Source organism: Corvus hawaiiensis, chromosome 2, assembly GCF_020740725.1.
Source record: "Corvus hawaiiensis isolate bCorHaw1 chromosome 2, bCorHaw1.pri.cur, whole genome shotgun sequence".
NCBI lineage: Eukaryota > Metazoa > Chordata > Aves > Passeriformes > Corvidae > Corvus > Corvus hawaiiensis.
Window position 1 is genome coordinate 33,413,670 of NC_063214.1, and position 21,894 is coordinate 33,435,563.

The 21,894-nt window shown below is 44.6% G+C and overlaps 2 protein-coding genes across 2 annotated transcripts in view; both read left to right on the top strand.

The window, feature by feature from the left end:
- Window positions 1–2,045: 2,045 nt before the first annotated feature.
- LOC125321446 (killer cell lectin-like receptor subfamily G member 1) lies at window positions 2,046–12,139 on the top strand. Its single transcript, XM_048294308.1, has 5 exons — window positions 2,046–2,430; window positions 7,605–7,697; window positions 8,379–8,530; window positions 10,423–10,523; window positions 11,481–12,139. The coding sequence occupies exons 1-5, from the start codon at window positions 2,313–2,315 to the stop codon at window positions 11,590–11,592; spliced, it is 576 nt and encodes a 191-aa protein (XP_048150265.1). The 5' UTR covers window positions 2,046–2,312; the 3' UTR covers window positions 11,593–12,139.
- Window positions 12,140–14,789: 2,650 nt separating this feature from the next.
- A2M (alpha-2-macroglobulin) overlaps window positions 14,790–21,894 on the top strand; it is a 31,419-nt gene continuing 24,314 nt past the window's right edge. The window contains exons 1-7 of the mRNA XM_048294286.1: window positions 14,790–15,004; window positions 16,709–16,892; window positions 17,922–18,081; window positions 18,962–19,014; window positions 19,501–19,521; window positions 19,868–20,036; window positions 21,174–21,258. Coding sequence (XP_048150243.1) covers window positions 14,919–15,004; window positions 16,709–16,892; window positions 17,922–18,081; window positions 18,962–19,014; window positions 19,501–19,521; window positions 19,868–20,036; window positions 21,174–21,258 — 758 coding nt within the window. The 5' untranslated portion in view covers window positions 14,790–14,918. The remainder of the gene's footprint in view (window positions 15,005–16,708; window positions 16,893–17,921; window positions 18,082–18,961; window positions 19,015–19,500; window positions 19,522–19,867; window positions 20,037–21,173; window positions 21,259–21,894) is intronic.

A 21,894-nucleotide genomic window follows, 5' to 3' on the forward strand; every position in this document is an offset into this window, starting at 1 on the left:
CCCATTAAAACAGAGCTCTTCATTCTTTCTCACCTGCTTTCACTTCTCCAGTTCCTCGCAAATAGTGCTGTCTTTGTGGTCACTCTGGGCCGGCAGGCAGCCTGGGCACTTAAAAAGTGGCAAAATTGGCAGGAGATGGGAAAGACACCTTTATTCCAAAATATGACAGGACATACTGGAGGGAATCTACCAAAGAGGTGCAAAGTGGGGACAAAATAAGATCTGGACACTTAAGCTGTGTCTGAATCCTGTTAAATTACTTTTCAGCTATACAGATTATATTCCCAGCTAAACTCTCCTTGTGAGTGTAGCAAATTCTCTGAGTCTGAGACTGCTCTTTAGGCTTCTCTATTATTCATTCAAAGCATTTAGGAGAGGTTTTCTTCCTCTTGTCTTGCTCTGCTGTTTTCTGCCTTCCCCTTCCTTTCAAGCACATACTCCCTATGTTGCTGTCCTACCAGGCCCTACCCAGGACTGGAAGGAATCTTGTGGATGCAATATGCTGCACTTAAAGGCAAATGAAGAAATTTGCAGAAATACCCAATCCCTTCCCAGACATGTGCACTGTAACAAATTGGCCACTCTGTGTCAGATAAGCATCCTCCCATGCAATCATTTCTCAAATTTAGAACACGTTACCAGAAGGGGGAACAATCATCCCTGTTGGAGGTAGCAATCATCCTAACTCCTTTGTCCAGCATGCCCAAACAATTACTGGAAATTAACTGTACTGTATGGTCAGGTGTCAACCTGAGCCTGACAAACATCCCCATGAAATGGAAGGGATCAGAATGTGGATTAAAACAAAAACCAGCCAACCATGCAGCTAAGAGGTTTCTTGGGGTCCTGGAAGCATCAGTACTCCCCACCATAAAGTCACAGAATCTTTTAAATTGTAAAAGATCCTTAAGATCCTTGAGTTCAATTATTAACCTGACCCTGCCAAGCCCAGCACTGAGCCACATCCCTAAGCTCCACATCTGCATATTTTTAAAATACTTTCAGGGATGGTGACTCAACCACTTCCCTGTGCAACCTGTCCCAGTGCTTGATAACCCTTTTGGTGAAGAAATTTTTGCCAATTTCCAATCTAAACCTCCCCTGGTACAACTTGAACTATTCTTATCAATGGTCAGTACTTCAAAAGAAAAGTAGTCTTTCCTGCTGTTGCTGACCATGGAATCACTAAATGATTGAGTTGGGGAGGGACCTTTCAAGGTCATCTGGTCCAATCCCCTGCTCAAGCCAGGGATACCAGGCTACCTATAGCCTGGCCCACCTACAGCCATGGACTGTGTCCAGGCAACTCTCCATTGAGGGACACCCCACAACCTCTCTGGCCAACCTCTGTCAGTGTTCAGTCACTCTCACAGTAAAAAGGTGTTTCCTGATGTTCAGAGGCAACACCTTCTGTCGTTCAGTTTGTGCCCATGGCCGCTTGTCCTGTCACTGGGGCACCACTGAAGTGTTTGACTCTTCTTGTACCATCCTTTCAGGTATTTATATACATTAATTGGATCCTAACCAACAAGTCTTTTCTCCAGGCCAAACAGTCCCAGATCTCTCAGTCTTTCCCCCCAGGACAGAAGGTCTGGTCCCTTTATCCTCTTTGTACCCCTTTGGTAGATTCTCCTCAGTATGTCCATGTCTCCCTTGCCCTCTTGATGCTGTTGAGATGTTGAGTCAGAGGGACTCGAGGCATGCCAGCTCTCCATGCCTGCCTTGTGTCTTAAGCACATTCACACCAGTATTGGGTGTAGACAGAGTTCCCAGTCCAAAGTGGAAGTGTCCGAAGCTCACAAGATTTCCTTTTCAAACCTGTGCTGTCCACCTCTACTTCCATTTTGACAGCAGTTGGGCTGCCAGTTTGCTGTAGCCATTGCTTGTCCCATGTTTCACCTTGTACTCTCACTATTCACCTTTTCTACCTTGTGCTGTCACTGTCCCGCTGCTTCTGCCCTGAAGGGAGCTCCTCAGAGCATCATGAATCCTGCCAGTTACTGCATCAGTCTAACCACACCCTCTTGCATTGGCAACAATTAGATACCCCTGAACTTTGTTATTAATCACCTTTTCCATTAGCACCAGTTCTTCAGACATCCTCCATCAGGTTAGAAAATGAAAGCTGCTGCAGTTCCACTGCTCCATTCTGTTGTGAATTTGGTTATCTTCAGCAGCTGGAGATAGAGGTTGCAGGCTTCACATTTCTTGTGTTCTGAATATAGCGTCAGGTTTCCTGTTTCACAGGCGTTGAGCCCTGTTGTTCAACAGCCTGATCGAAACATCTTGTGGTGCACACTCCTTGCTTTGGCATGGAGGGAAGCAGATCAGAAGTTTCTGCAGCTGATGAGAGCGAAGAAGTAACATATACTTCTGTCAAATTCTCTCAGACGCCTCCGCCAAGGGCCAAAGCTGCACAGGGAAAAAGAGGTGAGCAAAGATGGATGAGGTAGGTCAACAGAAATTTTTACTTTGAGTGGAAGCAAGATCTAACAGAAACACTCTGAACTGGCCACTGATTCTGAGTGCCAGCTTTGAGAGCTGTTGCTTTGGTTCTAAAATTATCGTGAATATTTTAATGTGATGAAAGCTGATGAGTTAGAGACCCAGCATTTTTCCCCTCCGTCTCACCGACCTCCTTCAGTGTCTACTCCTGGGCACTCAACCCAGGCATCCTTTTCTTCAAAACAGATTTAAAGTTGTCTGCTTGTCAGCAGTAAGAAGTTGTGAGCAATAGTTCTTTGAAGGGCACGCAAGATGCGAATACAGATAAATTAGAGGCGTATGCTAATCAGAGATCAGAGACAGAGAAAGCATATGAGATCATCCAGCCTCTCTCCCGTGGGGCTATGCAGGATTCTTTTGTGATACATTTTTTCCTGTTTTCTGTGTTCTAGTGTTACATACCTCCCAGTGAGAAAATTTTCAGCTTTTGCTGTGAAACAGTTCTTCAGAGCACTTTAGTATCAGGAAGATTTTCTTAGTGCTTTCCTTAATTTTTTTCTTTCCTTATTTCATCTTCATTACCCTTGATTAGGCCTGCAAATGTCACATGGAACAATTCCTCTGGCTGCTTAGTTGAGAAACACCACCTTCAAAGAGTAAAACTTTGCATTGGTGATCAATCTTTGTAAGTATTTCCTTCACGCAAAATGGTGGAGGGGTTGGAACTAGATGATCTTAGGGTCCTTTCCAACCCAAACCATTCTATGATTCTATGATTCTATGAAATGTCAGTGTGCTTTAGATGAGTTGTGTTGCATTGGCTGCAACACTAATGGTTGCCCTTAAATTTTCTGAGCTGTTACAGAAAAGGGGACTCTCATTGTGGGATACGAGATTTCTATGCCCTGATCAGAATAATTTCTTATACCTGTGGTGTTTCCTGTTGCCTGGTCACTTGCTTCACTATGGAAACAAAGCCAGCACAGAAACCCCCAAGTTCCTATCTGGTACTTACACTCAATCTGTTTGGATGGCAGTCTTGCTTTTGCACATATTTTCATCAGAAATTATGTTTTCTGTCACATCAGAAAACACAGTGACATCCTTTCATTCCTGCCATTCCTGTTCACCCCCATCCTATTGAAAGGGGATTACCCTATGCCCTCTTAAGATGTTTGCATTTTTCTTTTTAACATCTCTCCACATTCTTTTATGGACCCTCATCTTTTTGAGCTATGGTCAGAGAGCCTAAAATAAGGAAGCTGAAATTTGAACATACTTTTTGTGCATATTATTTATTTCTCAGTTCTTTTGGTCTTTTGAAGATCTTTATGTTCAACTCTCTCCCTTCCTCCATCACTTCTGAGAAATGTGCTCTCAGGTATTTCTCCTCTGTTCAAATGCACACCCTTGCTTGTGAGAGATTGGTTACGTGAAAAGGGACATATAGATTCAGGATATACAGATTCTTTGCAGCTTACTGATCTGAGAAGCTGGCTACGTGAGAACAGGCACATAGACCCTTGCAGCTAGCTGAGCAAGGTCTCATAAGACAAAGCACCACACATCCTGTGTAACAACTGAAGTTACAGAATATTACATGTATCTTGCTCAGTAACTGAACCACCATTGAGTCTTACTGCTGAACTATGGGTTTATTTGCAGAGCCAGCAAGGTTAGGTTTTGGCAGTATAAACAATGGACATCTGTGGTTAGAAGGCCAGGGAAAAAGGCAGAACTGCTGACCACGAAGGGGGTCTAAGGAGGGGTTTAGAATCAGCTTAGTCGACGTGAACCACTTAGAATGCGCCGTTAAGAATATGCATAAAGCCTATTATTGTTAGTATATAAGGAGTTCTGGTACAATCAATAAATCGGATTCCTGTTGATCACTCATACTTGAGCGTCTGGGTTTCCCCTCTATCGCGACACTTGCTGACTTTGTAGGCACAGTATCATGGGTGTGTAGATCAGTCCTCTGGTCAAACCAACAGGTTTTGGTGCTTATGGACTCCTTGAAAACAGAGTTGCCCTGGTTGTTTCTTCTTTTTGGCTTCCAGAGAGCCTTAGATGTGCTGCACTACCAGAATGCCAGTACAGCGGTAACTTTAAGACAGTGTTAGCCTGTGTAGTGTGCTTAGAGTAACAGCAATAACCAGGTCTGTGCCACAGCCAAGAACAGAATCCTTGTTTCTCAAATTCTCCTCCTTGGCTCTAGGTAGTCGTGCTGCTTCCACACTGAGGTAGGCAGGAGCTGAGGGGAGCTATTTGGGACAGTGCCATGACATTCTTCAGATTGTCCTAGATGAGTTGAATTGTAAAATGCTAACAGCTTTCAGTTTTTGAACTGAATATGGATTCACAAACCTAAAAATATTTGGTCTTGTTGCTTGCAAATGAATGGAGAGTATCAGAGTAATTTCCCCAGAGCACTGAGAGACCTAATGGGTGTTTTGTACACAGCAAGTGGTAACACTGGATATTTACATTAAATGTCCACCAGTCCTCTTCCCCCCTTGGATAGACTCTTCCACAGTTCCTCAGACAACTACATGGAAATATTTCTGGATGCTCCAGTCAGATTTTCCTCCTGTTTCAAACTCAACTTAGATACTTGTCCCATCCACTCCTACAAGAGCTTCACGTGTAGTTCGGGGGCTGTTGAACCTGTTTTAAAAAGTGTGAACTGCAGGGACTCCTTTTGCAGCAGGTAAAACTCCTGATTTGTGAAATACTTTATTCCACTTCTCTGTTTTCCCACTTCACTTTATTATTTTTTTCCTTCCAAAATTATCTAATACCATATTTTTTTCATTTTTACGAACTTCAGTGACTCTCCCACTGCTGGGGTTGTGGAGGTGCCCTGGATTTTGTTTTGATGATGAGTCACTCCCTTTTTTCTGCAGTTGGTTTGAAACAATAGAGAGTGAACTGCTCTATTCATTGCCAGGGGGGACCAGCTCCGTGCCCGGTGCTGACATTTAAGGATTAACTGTTTCACAGACTGCCATCCCGGTTGCCTTGTCCTGGCAGTAGTTTTTCCTAAAATGTAACGCTGATCTGAAGGATGCAGGAGACAGCTTCTTCAGAGAGTCAAGAGAGGAAGGAAAACAAAAGCATAAATGCGATCTCAAACCAGGATTTATGTTCCATCAGATGTTTATCCCCTTTTGCCAAGTTTTCAGTTGTAATCTGAAGAGAAAAATCTCCACCCTACTCCTTAACCTCGGGCTGACTTCATTCTCTTGAGGCCTAATCTGATGACAAAACCCAAGCTGCCAGGGATACAAACAAGAGGAATAGAGAGCAGAGTCAAGTTTAAGTTCCAGACCCAGTCCAAGTCCTTCAGTTCTCCTGTTGCCCCTTTGCGTGAAGCTAAGGAGTAGGTTGTAACTGAAAAGTCTTTCTGTATTTTGTCTCTGAAAAATGATGGGGTTTTGTTATTGAGTAATGATTAAAAAAAATAAGAAATGTTACTTTTTAAACTATGTTTGGGACAGCTAGAAGATCCTACAAGCCTCAGGAAACGTGAGAAAACCTCTATCTTAGAAAAGATCTTTGTACCAGAAGAATGATGCTTACAACAAAGCTCACTCATGATCTCCCTTGTTACCTTAGAAACTTCTCGCTAAAACTGCAGGCCTAAATGTGTTGCTATAAATGAGAAAATGACCTTAACATTAGTGAGCCTGCAAACTGCTCAAGGTAAAAAGAAATTAATTTTTATTAATTTACTGATCTGGTCTACTTTCTGCGTTTGGACAAAGCTTCTATTGTTTTAAGGATGCATTCTTGTTTTTAAGTCCCTTCCCCTTCTGTTTTAGCACTGGCTTTCTTTGTCTTTCTCACAATATTCTTCATATATGATTTGTTTTCAACCTCCACCAAGAGATTAATTGTGTTTCTTTGGGTCCCGTGACATGACCAAGAGAGAAGCACCTCAAATTTCATGAGGTCCATGGGGACTTTGCTGCTAGATTTGGGTAGAAGGCTCTGGAACATCACAAGAGCAGGATGTGGTACATAAGTTAGCTGCACATTTACTGCTTCTTAGAAAGTGCTGTTGTCTGTGCAGCTATTGTACTGAGATTAATAAAACAAGAAAACCAAACTCCCCTGGAGCTCATCCGTGCCAGTAAGTGTCATTCTCTCCTCTGTCTGTGAAAGAGGAGATTTTAGTGCTGAGATTTCAAATGTTTTATGCAAAGTGAATGCCTCTCAGGTGAAACACAGCTCCAGGAGATGACAATTGAAAAGCAACATGTAACCTGGAGGTTAACATGTTGTGCTGTACATAAGCAGATCTCTACAGGCCAGTCCTGACCAGCCCTTTGAAAGGGAGCTGTGCTGGGCTACAGTGGAAGTTGCCCCAAGGACTCACCCTCTGCCACTGGCAGCCAGTGAACAGCAAACAATGGTGGTGAAAGTGTGAAGGGACAGATGTCCCAAGGTCTTCAAGGCTGGCTCTCCCATCCTGCCACCAGACCATGAAAGATGAAGATGTAGGACTGATTTGGGATTATCCTGGGAAGATGTAGCATGACCATGTGTGAACAGGTCATGTGAACCTGAACAGCCTGTGAACAGGATGCTGAGATTAAACCTATTGTTGTTGCTGGGAGAGCTAGGGGAAAAGCTTTGGATTTATTTTTACATGTAAGCTGGAACATGGTGGCTGTAGCAATGCAGCTCTGAGTTTCCACCCCAAGCTTCAGTGCTGAGGCAGGAGTGGATTTGTTGGGAGGCTCCTGCCAGCACAAGGTGCCACATGGTGCCTAGGTGGCTCCAGCTGACCTGTGGCAGGTGCTTCCTCTGCTGGGGTCAGCCACCACAGAGGCTGGACCAGCAGGCTCTGTGGCCAGGCAGGGGCAGAGCTGTGGCTGATGTGAAGACAGGTACCCCCTGGGAAGCTCAGGCAGGGACCGATGGCCCCAAACCCAGCTGAAATGGGGCCCTGGGCTAAAGGGCAGGGGCACGGGGAGGCCCCAGTTTGGCTGGGCAGGGACAGTGATGTCAGCCACGTGCAGAGTGTAGACAGACACGATATTCTAACTAGTGCAGTTCCTTGTGGAAATGCCAAGGACACAAGCAAACCACGTAAAACCACAGTCAGTTTTCATGTGCCTTCTGTTCACTATGGTTTCTTTTCTCTTTTACAGCTCCCCATCTGTGGTCAGCAGTTCTGAAGGGCTTGGCCATAGGCTTTGGGACACTGAGCATCTCCCTGGCGATTGCTTTGATTTGGAAGATGAGTAAGTGCACAAAGGGCTGCTGAGAATGAGCAACCAACAGCAAAGGACCAGCGACACATCTAACCCCAGGAACTCCATTATATGGAGTTAAAACCAGAAGCTATTCTAGGTTTCTACCAGCCTTATGTACCCACTGCCTATCCAGAATATTTTGAAGAATATATTCCTCACGCAGGCTCCAGGCAACCCATTTCAGATCCTGTAGCAAAGAACAGTTAAACACATTGAAAAGCCTTTTTAGACTTGCCTGGTAAAGATTGTGGTAAACTGTAGAACAAACAGGTCTGTAATATATTTGCATGCATGCAGAAGGTGCTAGACCATGTGGAGGAGCTTACTGTTAGCTGCTTAAAATCCACTCACCTAAGGTGGGATGTGATCACACCATACCCACAGAGTGTGATCTGTTTTCAGATAGACAGTTTTAGTTATTGGGTATCTGAGTGGTTCAGCGGAAACCTGGGGGGCAGGGTAGGTGTGTGCATGCTTGCACCAGCATCAGAGTGCACGTGACTATTGTAAGATTTCGAAATTACACTGGTTTTTTTCAGAATCTTGTCCTGACTTGAGCTTCCTGCATTTTAACTGTCCAAAAGAGTTGGTTCTCAGGAAGTCCTTGCTGACAAGTGTTTCTGTTGGTTAATGGTAGTGAAGAGTACGAGTACTTTGACTTCTTTACAGGTGACTGCCACCCACACTGCCCTCAACAGTGGGTGGCCTACAGAGGGAGCTGCTACTCCTTCTCCACTGCGAAGAAGGACTGGAATTCCAGCCAGGAATCCTGCAGGGCACAAGGAGCTCACCTCCTGGTGATCAGTGATACCTGGGAAATGGTAATGGTTTTCTTTGGCTTTGAGGATCTCCCATTTCCTTGCAGATACCTAAGTGACTGACATACAAGCAGTGCTGTCCCTTCAGCAATATTTTGGTTTTAAAGGAGAGGAAGGATTTACAACTGTGATGTTATACATCACAAAGTTTGCAGGAAGCAGAGAAGCAAAGGGGAGAAGGGAGAGATGAGGGTCACTGTCAGGTACTCAGAATCATCCTGTGAAGGATGGTAGGAGACAGCCTTCTCCACTGCTCCTCTCCACCTCCCCTCCTATTCCCAATAAGGCTGATATGAATGATTACAGGAAACGACCGTGCCACTGAGCAGTCATTGTACTCATTGCCTGCAAACCGATACCTCCCTACTCTCAAGGAATTCTTTCTTTGCAAAAGCGATGCTTCTCCTCCCTGTGACTGCTCCAGCTCCTCCTGCTCCTCCTGCTCAGTGACCCATGCCATTCCCTGTGTTCATGCTTAGATATTTCATTCTCAGTCTCTTTTCAATGCTTACTTCCTCTGTCTGTCAAAGTACCTCAGCTGTGCTGGTGAAATAAGGAACCATGTGTTCCACTGCAGGTGCTCTCTGGGGGCAGGGGCATGTATGGTCACTAGAGAAATGGGTAGTGCTGGTTACTGGGGCGCTGAGGCACATCTGCTTAAGTAGAGCAGAAACCTTGATCTGGTTTTGCTCAAGCCAGGGCTTATTAGCTCAGGTCCAATGAACATGGACAGCTTCCAGTCCCTGGACAGAAGTTGCATTGTATGATGTTCTCTGGGGGATTACAAAGCCAGGTCTCTGCTTGATTGGGAGTATGTACCAGGCTCTCACATTTGCTTTGACAAATCCTGACTCCTTAAGAAATAGGCATCTTCCCCAGATTACCTGTTTCTCTGCATGACAAAAGCCTTCCTGCTCCTGCTGCTTTCTTACTATCATCTCTGCTACTAGAGTGTTACCCATTATCCCTGCTCAGACTCACCCATCTAAACAAGACTTTCCTAGCTATCCATGCCTTGTACTGCAAAGGCTGTGATTGCTCGACTTCCAAGTGCCAGAGAAGCCCAGTCACCTTCAAACCACCAGCAACACTCCAGTGATTCCTCAAGCTGCTCCTATTCCCACAACTCTACCAAGCCAGCTTTGTTAGTATTTCTCTGTGAAGATGTCTTCTCTGAAGCTTTGTTTATGGCAGCAGGAGATAAGGATGGAGCACAGCCATACTCCTGAAAGCTTGCTGTTCTTTGGTTACCTCTCCTGGCTTTGTCTTTTTTGTGCGGAGAAGGGTTGGGGATGGGGAATTTACTTCAGGACCGAGTTTCTGTTGCAGGCTTCACCTTTTAATAATACTCAGAAGTTAAAAGTTAGCTAAAAGGAAATGAACATTAAAAGCATATAGGAGGAAAATGTGTATACAATTTAAAGAGCCTTTATACTGTGTTTGTTACACAGATCTGTCAGTGCCTGCACTTCCTGCCCTACCCTACCCTGTCCTGCCCTTCCCTTCCCTGATTTTACCTTTAATTGTTAATACTTCATATTAGCTTGCTAGTTAGCTGTATTAGTAGAGTGTTAATATTAATATTAATAGCATATCTTCCTAAAGAAAGCTCTATGCAGGAAACTCCAGGAGACTGGGATGCAGTTCATAGAATCATAGAATCAGTCATAGAATCATAAAATCATAGAATATGCAGAATTGGAAGGGACCCATCAGGATCATCGAGTCCAACTCCTGGCTTTGTCATTACAAGGTGTGGGGAAGTAGTATTGTCAGTCACTTAAGGAACAGTGAGGTGAGGGGGTGTATCTTGCCCTCTGTTTTCTTTACTTATCCTTACTTCCATTTTCAGGCTTGCTTTCATTAGTCACTTTGTAATTCATCATCATTTCTAGGATCTGTTCAAGCGTATTCAAGCAGAATGTTTCTGGGTTGGACTGAGGAACAGTACAGGCACTGGATGGATTTGGGAGGATGGCTCTATGTTCAGTGTCAAGTGAGTTTCATTCTGTTTTAAAAACAATACTGCTTATTCAGATTGCCTGGTGTTCCAGAACACCCAGAGTTCCTCCTCCAGATGTCAGGAGCTTTCTTTCTGGGCAGATTTTCTTCTTCCTGTCACCTGTACTGCACTAAGCTCAGCACAGTTTACTTTTTACTGCCCTGCAACTTGTAAAGGCATATACCTGTGAAAAGCAGGTCAAGTGTTAGTATCTCTCTCTCTCTACTTCCCTCCAGCTGCTCAGACCAAGGACTTTATTTACCTGCGCCAGCACAGATGCTTGGTCAGAAAGGCATATGGCTTTACTGGGTTTAGCCACCTTGCACCCACTCTGTTGAATGCTGGTGTCACGGGTGCAAGGACCCAGCCCTTTGCTGCCCTACTAGTGCCAACCTAAGTCAGAACCTTAATTTCATCTCAGTCTTTACTTGGACAAAACTCAGTGTTTTGCAAGAGGGAAAACATGTTTTTATCCAGTGACTTTGCCTGGCCCTTTTCTTTTTATGGCAGTTAAGGCAATGAGTTAGTTTCTAAAGCCTCTCCAGCAAGGAAAACTTGCCCAAGATCTCACTGTCAACAGGTCAGTACACTTGGCTTAATTCCCTGAATAAATCCAGCTTTCTGTTCTTACAAACTCCTTGAAGGCAATGATCATTCCATGAAACTTTCACCACTGCCACTTACATGCTGGTGGATATCACTGCCACTGCAGGGTATTGTGTCTATGTTTGGTTCTGATTTGGGTTCTATGATGGCAAAATTATTTAGTTGTAGCAGGTAGATAGGTTCTTTGGTATACATTTTATTTTCTAACAGCTGTCTTTTGGAGGTCCGGTTGTTTCTCTTCCTCTGGGCTACACCCTTCAAAATCAGATGTTTTTAATTTCTTGTCTCCAGGAGACAACATCAGTATTTTCTTTCATTCTCACTGCTGTTCCATGTCTCTTACAGGGTCCTCTCTAACAGCCCTGTGCAAAACTGTGCTGTCCTGATGAAAGATCAGTTTCATGCCTCCAGCTGTGAAGTTCCTACTCCATGGATCTGTGAGAAATTGCTTAGATAAATCCCATGTGCTTTTTCATCTCACAACGACCTCATCAGTGGTATGAGTTGATCATTATCCTGCAAACTGAAGCTTCACACAAGAGCAAAGTGTTTTACAAGGACAGGTTTGTTCCCATGAGGGTGAATTACGCTCAGCAGTAGATCTATTCTCAGTCCACAAGTGTTGGATTACTGCTGTTTGGGACCAGACGAGACCTGGGACATATTCCCTGGCCTAGTCTTTCCCTTATTTGTCCTATAAGGGCAAACAAAAGCTTTGTCACGAGGGGTGTCTTCAGATCTCTGAGGGGGACCTAGTAATTTTCCTTGAATTTTGAGCATCAGATTTCATTTCCATTCCCTGCATTTCCATTGTCTGGTATCAGAAGGACTGGGAAAATGAAGCCTGCTGTTCACTGACAGAAACATATAAATAGATATGGCTGCTCCCAGTGGCAGCCTCTGCTTTTGCATCTCGGGGGTATGAGTGGGAGAGAAGAGGGTGAAATGAAACTATAGCTTCTGTAAATCCAGCAGTGAAAATAAATCTCCAGGACTGCACTGGACCAAAAGTGTGTACCTGTGCTCTTTCTTCTCTCTGTTGGAGGAATTAGGCAGGTTTAACCAAGCTAGTCAAGAGACTGGACTTCAGGTGTCAAAGGAATACAGCTAATTCTGTGTAATTATTTAATCCATCAAGATCCTGTCTTCCTCCCTACCTCTGCTTTTTTATACTGCAGATAGAGGAAGCAGTGGACAAACCCTTAATACAATGATCTTTCAGCTCAAGTAGAGCAGAGACAGTCTCAGAGTTTGAACACCATAAAAACACAGTATGAATAACAAAGTGAATATTTGGGAGCACTGTGTTTAGGTCTGGGCTTCTTAGTACAAGAGAGGCATGGGCATACTGGGGAGTCCAACACAGGGCCACAAAGATGATGAAAGGAACATCTCCCCTATGAGGAGAGACTGAGACAGCTGGGATGGTTTAAAACAGAGAAGGCTGAAGAGAGATCTTATTCCTGCAATCATAGAAGCACAATAACCAACTTTAGCATTTCAATTCAGACTACATATATTTGCTTCATATTTTTATTATAATTGCAGGAAATCCTTGCCAGCTGCCAGTGGCATTATCTTCCATCTGCTTAAAAGGATGCTACACACGAAGGTGTCAAGGCAGATAAAGACAAAATTCCAGATCTTAGCATACTTAGTTAAGTGGATGTCTGCTGAGCCTCATACAGAGTTCACTGAGATGAGGGTCTCAGGCGAGAATGTTTTACAGTAAGGGTGGGTCTGCTTTCCTATAACCATGCCTGCAACAGGCAGACCTGGGGAAATTGCAGTATAGTAGGAGGTCAAAACTTTGAGTTTTCATCTTGGATTGTCTGGGTTACTTTGGGTGAGTCATTTTATCTGTGCCAGAGTCCATTCAGCTATCAAAAGATGGTTGTTCCTGACTCCTAGAAAGTTGCCAGACACTATGAAATAATGCTGGACACTTTGCTTGCTTTGTCAAAATGGTGGTAGCATGTGTAGAGGGGAACTTACCAGATACCTTACCAGAGGATACCACTGAAGAAACAGCTTGTCATATTATCATGATAGATAGGTGAGATGAGCATGTCTCTGAGCTTACCTAGTTTACCTTGCCTGTATGGATTAAAACCATTTCTCTTCAGTTTTTGGCTACAGAGCACATTTTTGACCAAGGTCCTAATGATCAGGAGCTGGCTTGGGAGCTGTTTGGCTATTTGACAAAAAGGGTAGATCTAGAACTGCCATGTACAGTTCTGCATCTTGTTCCTGTTGGGTTTATGTTCCATCAGTCCAGCTCCTGACCTTTACCATCTATGCAAATTGTAAATTGTCACCTTCAAAAGGGCTATGACCAGCACCTGTACAAATTTTCTTCTCTGTGTGTGAGGCAGACTTTCCTGGGTTACACTTCTGGGCAAGCAAAGCCATCTTTAGGTATCAGATGCAGAAGGAAGAGCACGAATCTGGGCTGTCTTTTGTGCAGTCCCCAAGGAAATTGCACATGCACTACTATCCTCCTTTTTCCTATGCAGGTCACTGCAGGGCAGAATGAGGTCTGTAATGAAGGTTTATTATTGCACTGCACTTGGATATCTTAACTCTGGAGTTCCTGAGCTTACCAAAGTTTTGATGATTATAGTAGGAGAAGGGTAGGACAGACAGAAAATCATGTTATCCTGCACACTTTTTAATCTGAAGACTATGATTTACATCCTCTAACATAGATCTCCATGCTTTGGAGTTTGCATTAGAGCTATAAGTAAGATATTCTACTGCCACTTGCAAGGGTAATAATTACCAGAGCTATTGATCCTCCTGCTGCAGACCAAGTGTTCTAAAAACCCCATTTCCCTTTGTGGTATAACATTGCCCATCACAGTGCATTGCATGAATTTTCACTTAATTAAGCGAGGATGACTCCATCAAGCAGCAATAATTTGATCTAAGATATACCAATAACTTGACCGGGAACAAGAGCCAGTAGAAGGAAAGTAAGAGCCAGGCCACATATGTTCTGCTGGGTGAGGGGAGCTGCTGCTCTGGGCAGCTGGTTAATGTGTTACATCCTGTTAATGGGTTGAACTTTTGGCAGCTTCCCATCATGTCAGTGTCCCTGTTTCTGTCAGGGTGAAGGCCAGATTATTTTAGATGACTTGATTGTCCAGGCACTTTCTGGCCTCTTTTCCTGGGATTAACTTTGATGGGACCAGGAACTGGAGAGCAAAAGGGAACAGTGTGGGTGGAGAGGGAAGGTTTTATCAGTTTTCATTCCCTGTTCCCGAAACCTGTTAATGGGAATTAGACACACCCACGCTTGTTCCCCAAATCCTAGCTCGATCTCCTGCTCCCACTTTGAAGGAAATCAAACAGCTCCTGCTCCTCCAGCAACTTCCATGACCAGTGCTGTGTCCAGCTCCATACAGAGAGCCCCGCCAGAAATGGAGGCTTTCCCCTCATGCTCTGCTGTTAGCCCTTCCTTCCTTAGCCACAATCTTTCCTCTTCCATTGCTTCTGTCCTGCCCCAAAAGAGACACAGCTCCGGCCTGCCAGGAACCCACCCCTCCCTCTCTCCCCCAGCACTGGCCTTCTGCCCGGACTCGGAGCTGCTAGTTCCAGCTCCTCCTTACCGCCTCTCCCTGTTTCCGGATGGGCCCTGGCCCCCAGCCCTTATCTCCTCCAGCCCCTGGGCTGTTTGCAGAGGAGAGTATAAAGGGGTTGACTGGGAGAGCAGAGGGGGAGTAAAAGCAGCACTGGACCACACTGAGTGGCTGCTTGACTCACCACGTCCTGCTGTGTGCCATGGGGAAGAACGGGCTGCTTATCAAATCAAGCATCTTCCTCCTCCTCTTCTTCCTTCCGGGAGACACCTCAGCCATCACAGAGCCGTAAGCTATGCTGGGGGCTATCTGGCCAGGCAGGAGACTTCGGCTGTATTCCTGTGTCTATTCCTTTGTCCCTTGTCTTCTATCTATTTTCTTTTATCCAGGAATAAAGACACCAGGGCTGGGTGAAGTGCCTTCTACAAACAGGAACTCTAATGCTTGAGAGAGACCTAAAACAAGCTATGAAACTGAGATATCAGTAAAACTTCAGGGGAAGGAAAAAAGGAAAAGAAGAGGGAAAGGTCTATGAGAATACCTTTTGCTGTTTCAGAGAATTGACAGGATTTCAACAAAATTTTATGCACAAAATTAGTTCTTTTGAAAGACAACTTTTCGTAAATGTTTGTGCAATTAATTCTTCTTAAGAGAAGAAGTGTTTTGAAAGGACAATGAAAGGTTTAATTTTGTGTTGACTGTCCTACTTGCAGGTTGAAATGCCCAGGATTTGGGAGTGGCTATTTTAGACGATAATGAGAAGAAAAAGAACAATTAGCTCATCTGGCATGCTCTGAAATGGCTTTAATTTTTAACTCACATTTTTCAGTTCAGCCAATAGAATGAAAATTCTCTTCTCACCCAGGATAATGTGACACTGTAAGACTGTGACTGTCAAGGTCTGTGAGGGTATATTGTCCTGCCCCTCTTCTTCAGCCTTTTTTGTATGTGAAGGGCATTTGTGTTGTGTGCATGTGTGTTCACGTGTGGTAGAAGCAGCGCATGGAGGGTCCTGACATCTCAAAGACTTTCTCCTTTGGCTTTTTGGCAATGTCTCTTCCTCCCCCGCAAAGCACAGGGCACTTCACCCATCGCAGAGCTGCAAGGGGTGCAGAGGAATTTCTGAGCAAGGCTGTGCTGCAGTGCTTTCATCAAACGCAGGGGAAACAGACTGGGATCTGAGGGGCCAGAGCTTGCTCCCTGCAGACCAACTGATGGACAAAAAGGTGCCAAAACCTCTGCTACTGCTGAGGTGCCTTACTGCTGAGGTGTTGAGGGCTCTTCTCCCATCTGCTCTCTGCTCTGGCTATGCCCACTGGAGGCCAGTCTGCATCCACCGAAATGGAAGCACGGTTAGCATTAGATAGATTGGGCTTGATTCCCAGATGCAGTGCTGGGCGCCGGGACACCACCGGCAAGTTGCCACGCTGGGAAGGAAGGAGGCTTCGTAGGGCTGAGCAGGTATCCCCTGTTGAGCTGAGACAGAGAGGCTGGCTTCCCTGAAAACCTGAAACTTGTTTGTGTTTTTGCTTAAGATCTGGCACCACGCTGTGGCAGTTTTGGATCTCTGCGAGGAACAAGAGTAGTGCTACAGACGCTTTGCAGTGTGTAGTCAATGGAATTTATTCACTGGGCACTGGCATTTGTGTGGCTCCTGAATGCTATTAACAGTGTCTAGCAAAGGTGACAATTGAGTTCCCCCCTGCCTTTATTGAGGATCTCGGGAAGAAGTGCTGCTGTTGTGCCAGAACCTAGAAAAACCTATCCTTTCCAGATGTTTGTGTGGAGGATTTCCTCTGGTATTTTACATTTGAGACCAACCTCTCTGCTTTCTCCTGCTGCTACAGACGTGCTGGAAATCTTGTTATGCTCTTAGAAAATGCACCCTTCTCCCTGTGCAGCGAAGGCTGTAGTCATCAGATTGGTTTATTTGTTCTTTAGACACAGGTCCTGTTCCTCCTCCTCTGACCTATCCTTCTCCCTTGTTCCTAGGCAGTACATGGTGCTGGTGCCCTTTCTGATACACTCGGATTCTCATGAGAAAGTCTGCATTCAGCTGACCCACCTGAACGAGTCTGTGACTCTCAGTGCCACACTAGAACATCTAGGGGAGAACAGGAGCTTGATTGATGATGTGGTGTCAGAGAAAGACATGTTCACCTGCATCCCTTTCTCTGTGAGTATCTCATCCTTGTGGGATGATCCTTTGTGCCAGGGATAAAATATGAAGACACTGAGAAGTAATGACCAGAGTAACACTATGTAGATGTTCACTTACCTCTTGGCTAAAGGTATGTTCATGTCCATCCTCAACACCCTCTTACTGCTGAGATCTCTTTACTATGCTAAATGACTGTGAGATGCTGAATCCTAGAAAGCCACCCTCTTTCTAGGGCAGGAGAAGAAAGTGGCTGTTTCCTGATGGCTGTTTGGTGAAAAGGTTTTCCACATCATCCTTTAATATCCACAGTTTGTCACTTGAGTGCCTTCAAATTGTGGTAGAGCTTTTGGACCTCAGATACTTTTCCCCTGGCGTATACTGAATTAATATAAGAACGTAGAGCTGTGATTGCCTGTATCTGAAAAAAACATCAAAGCAGGAATTTGATAATCTAATGTAATTAATAGCCCCAGGGACTATAACAAACTGCTGGCAACTAGGAAAGCTGATTGTGTAGCTCAGAGCCTAGATTATGTCTTTGGCCTGAAGGCTGAAGAACTGGTCTTCAGGACACCAAAAAGGTTGGCATTTTTGTCTTGGTTTGTCAGATGTAGGCTGAAGACTGACTTTGTCACTTGTGAGAGAGAGGTATAGATGTCTGACATGTTTGATTTGGAAAAGGAAATGTTCTGCAAAGACTAGGGACATTATCTGAAAGAGAAGACAGACTATTCCATTGCCTTTGTGAATGCTGAAAGGAAAAGGATGGAAAGGTTTGGTCAGGGCAGTAAGAATTTTTAAAAATTGGGTGGTTGAGCTGGGAGTTCCTTTGCTGCTCAATACTTGCACAATTACTGCACGGCAGGAGGAATGGGTAGGAATATGGGACAAATACAGATCAGTCTCTTGTTCCTCATTATAGTTCCTCTCACCTCTGTATTGGGTCCATCAGGATTCTATTAGATCTCTTATTTCATGAAGGCTAGTTCAGTTTGGGAAGCCTTTAGAGGTGGTCTGTTACATAGTTTTCTTCTTACTCTCCAGCTTCCAAAATCAAGGCTCCCGTTACCAGCCACGTTTCTCAGTGTGACGGTGAAGGGGGCCACGCTGCAGTTCAGCAGCCGCAAATTAGTGCTGGTCCAGAACTCTGAGAGCTTGGTCTTCATCCAGACAGACAAACCCGTCTACAAGCCCGGACAGACAGGTACCAGGAAAGGGGTGGAGATTTGCATTTGAAACAAACATTTGTACTAAAACTGCTGGATCATGCTGGCCAGACGTCAGTTGCTTTCAGTGGGGATCAGAACTGCAACCTCATGGCTAAGGCTTATGTTTTATTGCTCCATCTAGGGAAAATCTGGGGAGTCTTAAGGTGCATGCATGTATCTGGGGCACCTGCACACTCTCCCTCTCTCACTGTGGGCTCTGTTGTTGTGGTCCATGCAGTTAGGGGGTCTGCATTAAAATCAGAGAAAGACTGGATATTTATCCTATAGAGAACAGGGCCAAAACTCAGACTAAATCATGAAATAGCTTTCAAAGCAGCAGCTGATTTTGCTCAATGAAGACAGAAAGAATTATGTAAGCTATTTATTTCTTCTGGGCCACTGATCTCCTCAATTTGGCCTGGGTAAAAACAAATGTCCTAAAAGAGGTACTGAATTTTCTCTCCATCCAGAGCCAACAAAAACTTGCAGCCAAGTGCTGAAGTAATTTTTTTGCATTCACCCTTCCTAGGAAGTTAGTCTAGTTATAACAAAATTAGAAGACCCATGTGAATTCTGGCATAAAAATGCCTCATTGCAAAGCAGACAAAGGCAACTTAAATTTAACTTTGGTCCCAATTAATGAGATTCTGATGCCCATGATCAGTAAGATGTTCCCACTGCCATGGATTTGCTCTTAACATCCTCTTATTCATGTACCCATAGTAGACGGGTAACCTTCTAGCATGACCTAGCATTCTAGTAAATGGAATTTCCTTGGAAGGGAACAGCCCTGTTGTCTGTTATACCATTTGTTTTTGCAACTGATTTTTCTGGTTGCTGATTGCACTGTGGAACCTCACTGTCTTTCTCCACCAGTCCTGTTCAGAATTGTTTCTCTGGATGAAGAGTTCCGACCTGTGAACGAAATGGTAAACATGATACTGGTTTTTCTACTTATTTGGCCTTAAGTCAAATGTGGGGAAAGGGAGGAAAGATAGTCTCTGCTGGGGAGAGCTCTCAGTACACTGAGATAACTGTGAAAATTCTGGGTCACCCCAGATCTTTTTAACAGGATCTGTTGTCAAATTCTGCACAAGGCTGCCTTCTGCATTCTTGGAAAGGTTTGACAAACTGCAAATGGGCAGTGCTGGTGTAAACAGTGATCAATCTGCCATTCCCACAGTGTACACCCGTTCTTACCAGTACTGCAGATATCCAGAGTTAGTAAATAGTAATTTCGGTTGTCTTTTGTGCCTCAGACAAAGGATTGGCCCCCTCCTCTCCATACCAGGAACCTTTTTCCTTACCCCATTGGATGATTAGCTTTTACCCTGAAATGTGATCATAACCCTTGTCATTTGACTGTGTTGCTTGCACTCTGTCTAAGCATGCTGCTTCCTTTCTTCTTTTTCTAGATTCCATTGGTGTATATTGAGGTATGTACAAACATTTAATTCACATTCACATCTGTTGCACCTCAGCCTGGGCAGAATAAACAGTTGCGTCAAGATGATTCTTGTTTATTTTTTGTATTAAGCCAGTCCATTACATTAATTCAACTATACAGAATTTTAACTCATATGGTGACTACCATGTACCTGGGCCCAGGCTAGAGCTCCTCTGTCACCTTGCTGTGGACTCCCCCCCAAAACACTGCTAGTGCCCTTTACTGTCTGCAGCCTCCTGAAACACAGGGGCTGGTCCTTCCCTCACTGCTTTTGCTAGACCTCATTGCAGACTCCCAGGGTTCTCACAATCTCCTTGTGATCCCATTATCTGTAGGACCCGAAGAAAAATCGTCTGTACCAGTGGAAAAACGTAGAGTTAGAGATGGGATTTATACAGCTGTTCTTCAACCTCACCTCTGAACCTATCCAAGGGACCTACAGAGTGGTGGCACAGAAGGCCTCTGGGAAGACAATTCAGCATTCTTTCTCCGTGGAGGAGTATGGTAACCGTCACTGCAGTTTCAAGTTCATAATAGCTAGTCCCATGGGGCATGAAATCTTAATTGAACAGCATTGCAGATCTGACCGGGATGTCCAGCATGGCTGGAAAATTGTTTCTGTGTCCTTTCCCTCCCAAGAATCATATCTTTAGGATGAGAAGACTGAAGACTTGAGTGACCTATCTCCAATCCTCCCTAAGCACCAGACCATGCAGTGCAGCTCTTCTGAACGCCCACCTCAGCAAGGAGGAGCAAAGTGCTTGGATCAATCTGTGCTGACAGCCACAAGCCTTACCTCCTTTCAGAGGTGCTTTTAGGCCACAGCCTCATCTCCATTTGGCTACATACCTGTCAATTTTCCTGCCATAAGTCTGGGTCTAGGCTGAGGCTGTCTAGGCTGTAAATTAAGATCTTGCCTTTTCTCCCCCATAAGCTAAGCCCATAGCTTGTGTGATGCCTTAGTGCCTTAACCTCCCTTTGGTGCTCTCACCTCTATGCCAGTTCCATCTCCTTGGCTAGAAGGTTGGTATCCCAGTACATACCTGCACATGATCACAACCAGCGTAGCTTCCCACCCCAGCAAGCCAGCTGCAGTCCTTCTTACATGGTCTGACATGATCTGGCTCCTGCAGCAGAGAGGTGTCCTGGAAGATGAGTCTTGAACTCCTTTGGCCTCTTCCAGTTGCAAGACTGTGCTCTGTCCTGTGCCCTGAATCCCTCCTAGTTGTCCCAAAACAGTCACCATCACTTCCCCTCCTGCAGCTGGGTTTGGATGGGATGTCACCCTGTGCTGTGTCACTGGAGAAGCCAGGGTATCCTCCTGTTTTGAACATCAATAAGATCTACATGCTTTGGAAATGCAGAGACCAGGCTGCAGGCCCAGCTCTGTATATTTGTGGGAAACTTCTATTGATTTATCTCTCTATGGTACTGTATCCTACTGCTGTGGGACTGATAACTACTACACAGCTACCTCAGTAGCTGGTGTAATAATCTTGCCCTCTTACCTGGCACACTGCTTGGCTGAGGGGTTTTCAGTGACTTCAGTGGGATGTGCAGGTGACAGAAGCCTCTAAAATCTGACCATTTAGATGTAAAAGGTTTATAGATAATCTGTGTTTTCCTTTGGTTCTGCTGCAGTGCTGCCAAAATTCGAAGTGACAGTGAAAATGCCCAAGGTGATCAGCATTCTTGATGAGGAGCTGAAGGTGACTGTTTGTGGACTGTGAGTGACATTCTTTCAAGTTCTGCTTGGTTTCAGTGTTTTTCTTCAGTTGCTGCTCAAAGTTCAGTCGGGAGACTGAGAGATGAGACTTTATTATATTTCTCAATCCTTTTGGGGTCCCAGGACCAAACAGACCATATCTACTATTAGACAAAAGTTACTGTTTGATGCACTTTGTATGTAACATATGGAAACATATTTTTGATCTGTTTTTTTGGGAGATTGTTTCTTGCATATTTTTTGAGTCATTGAGGATTTCACACCAGCTACAGTGCTAGGGAAGAGGTCTTTAGTTCAATTTATTCAGGAATGATATTTTAACTGTGTCTTCTGCTTGTTGTTGTGGAGAAGAAACTCTAAGGGATGCAGCTGCCCTCTTTCCTTTGGGCCACTTCACTGAATTCTGCCTTGCAATGTTCCATACACCCTGTAGGGAGAGCCATGGCTTGGGCTGAAGAGTGAGAGTAAAGACCCGGTGCTCATACATACACAAACCAGTCCCATCAGAACTGGGTGGTGGGGTAGATGCTTGTAACATGTTCTCCAGGATGAGGGGGACTCAACAAAATCATTATTAGCGTATGGTACCAGATTCCTTTCTGCTTTTTATTTCCTGTGATGACCCTGTGTATCCTG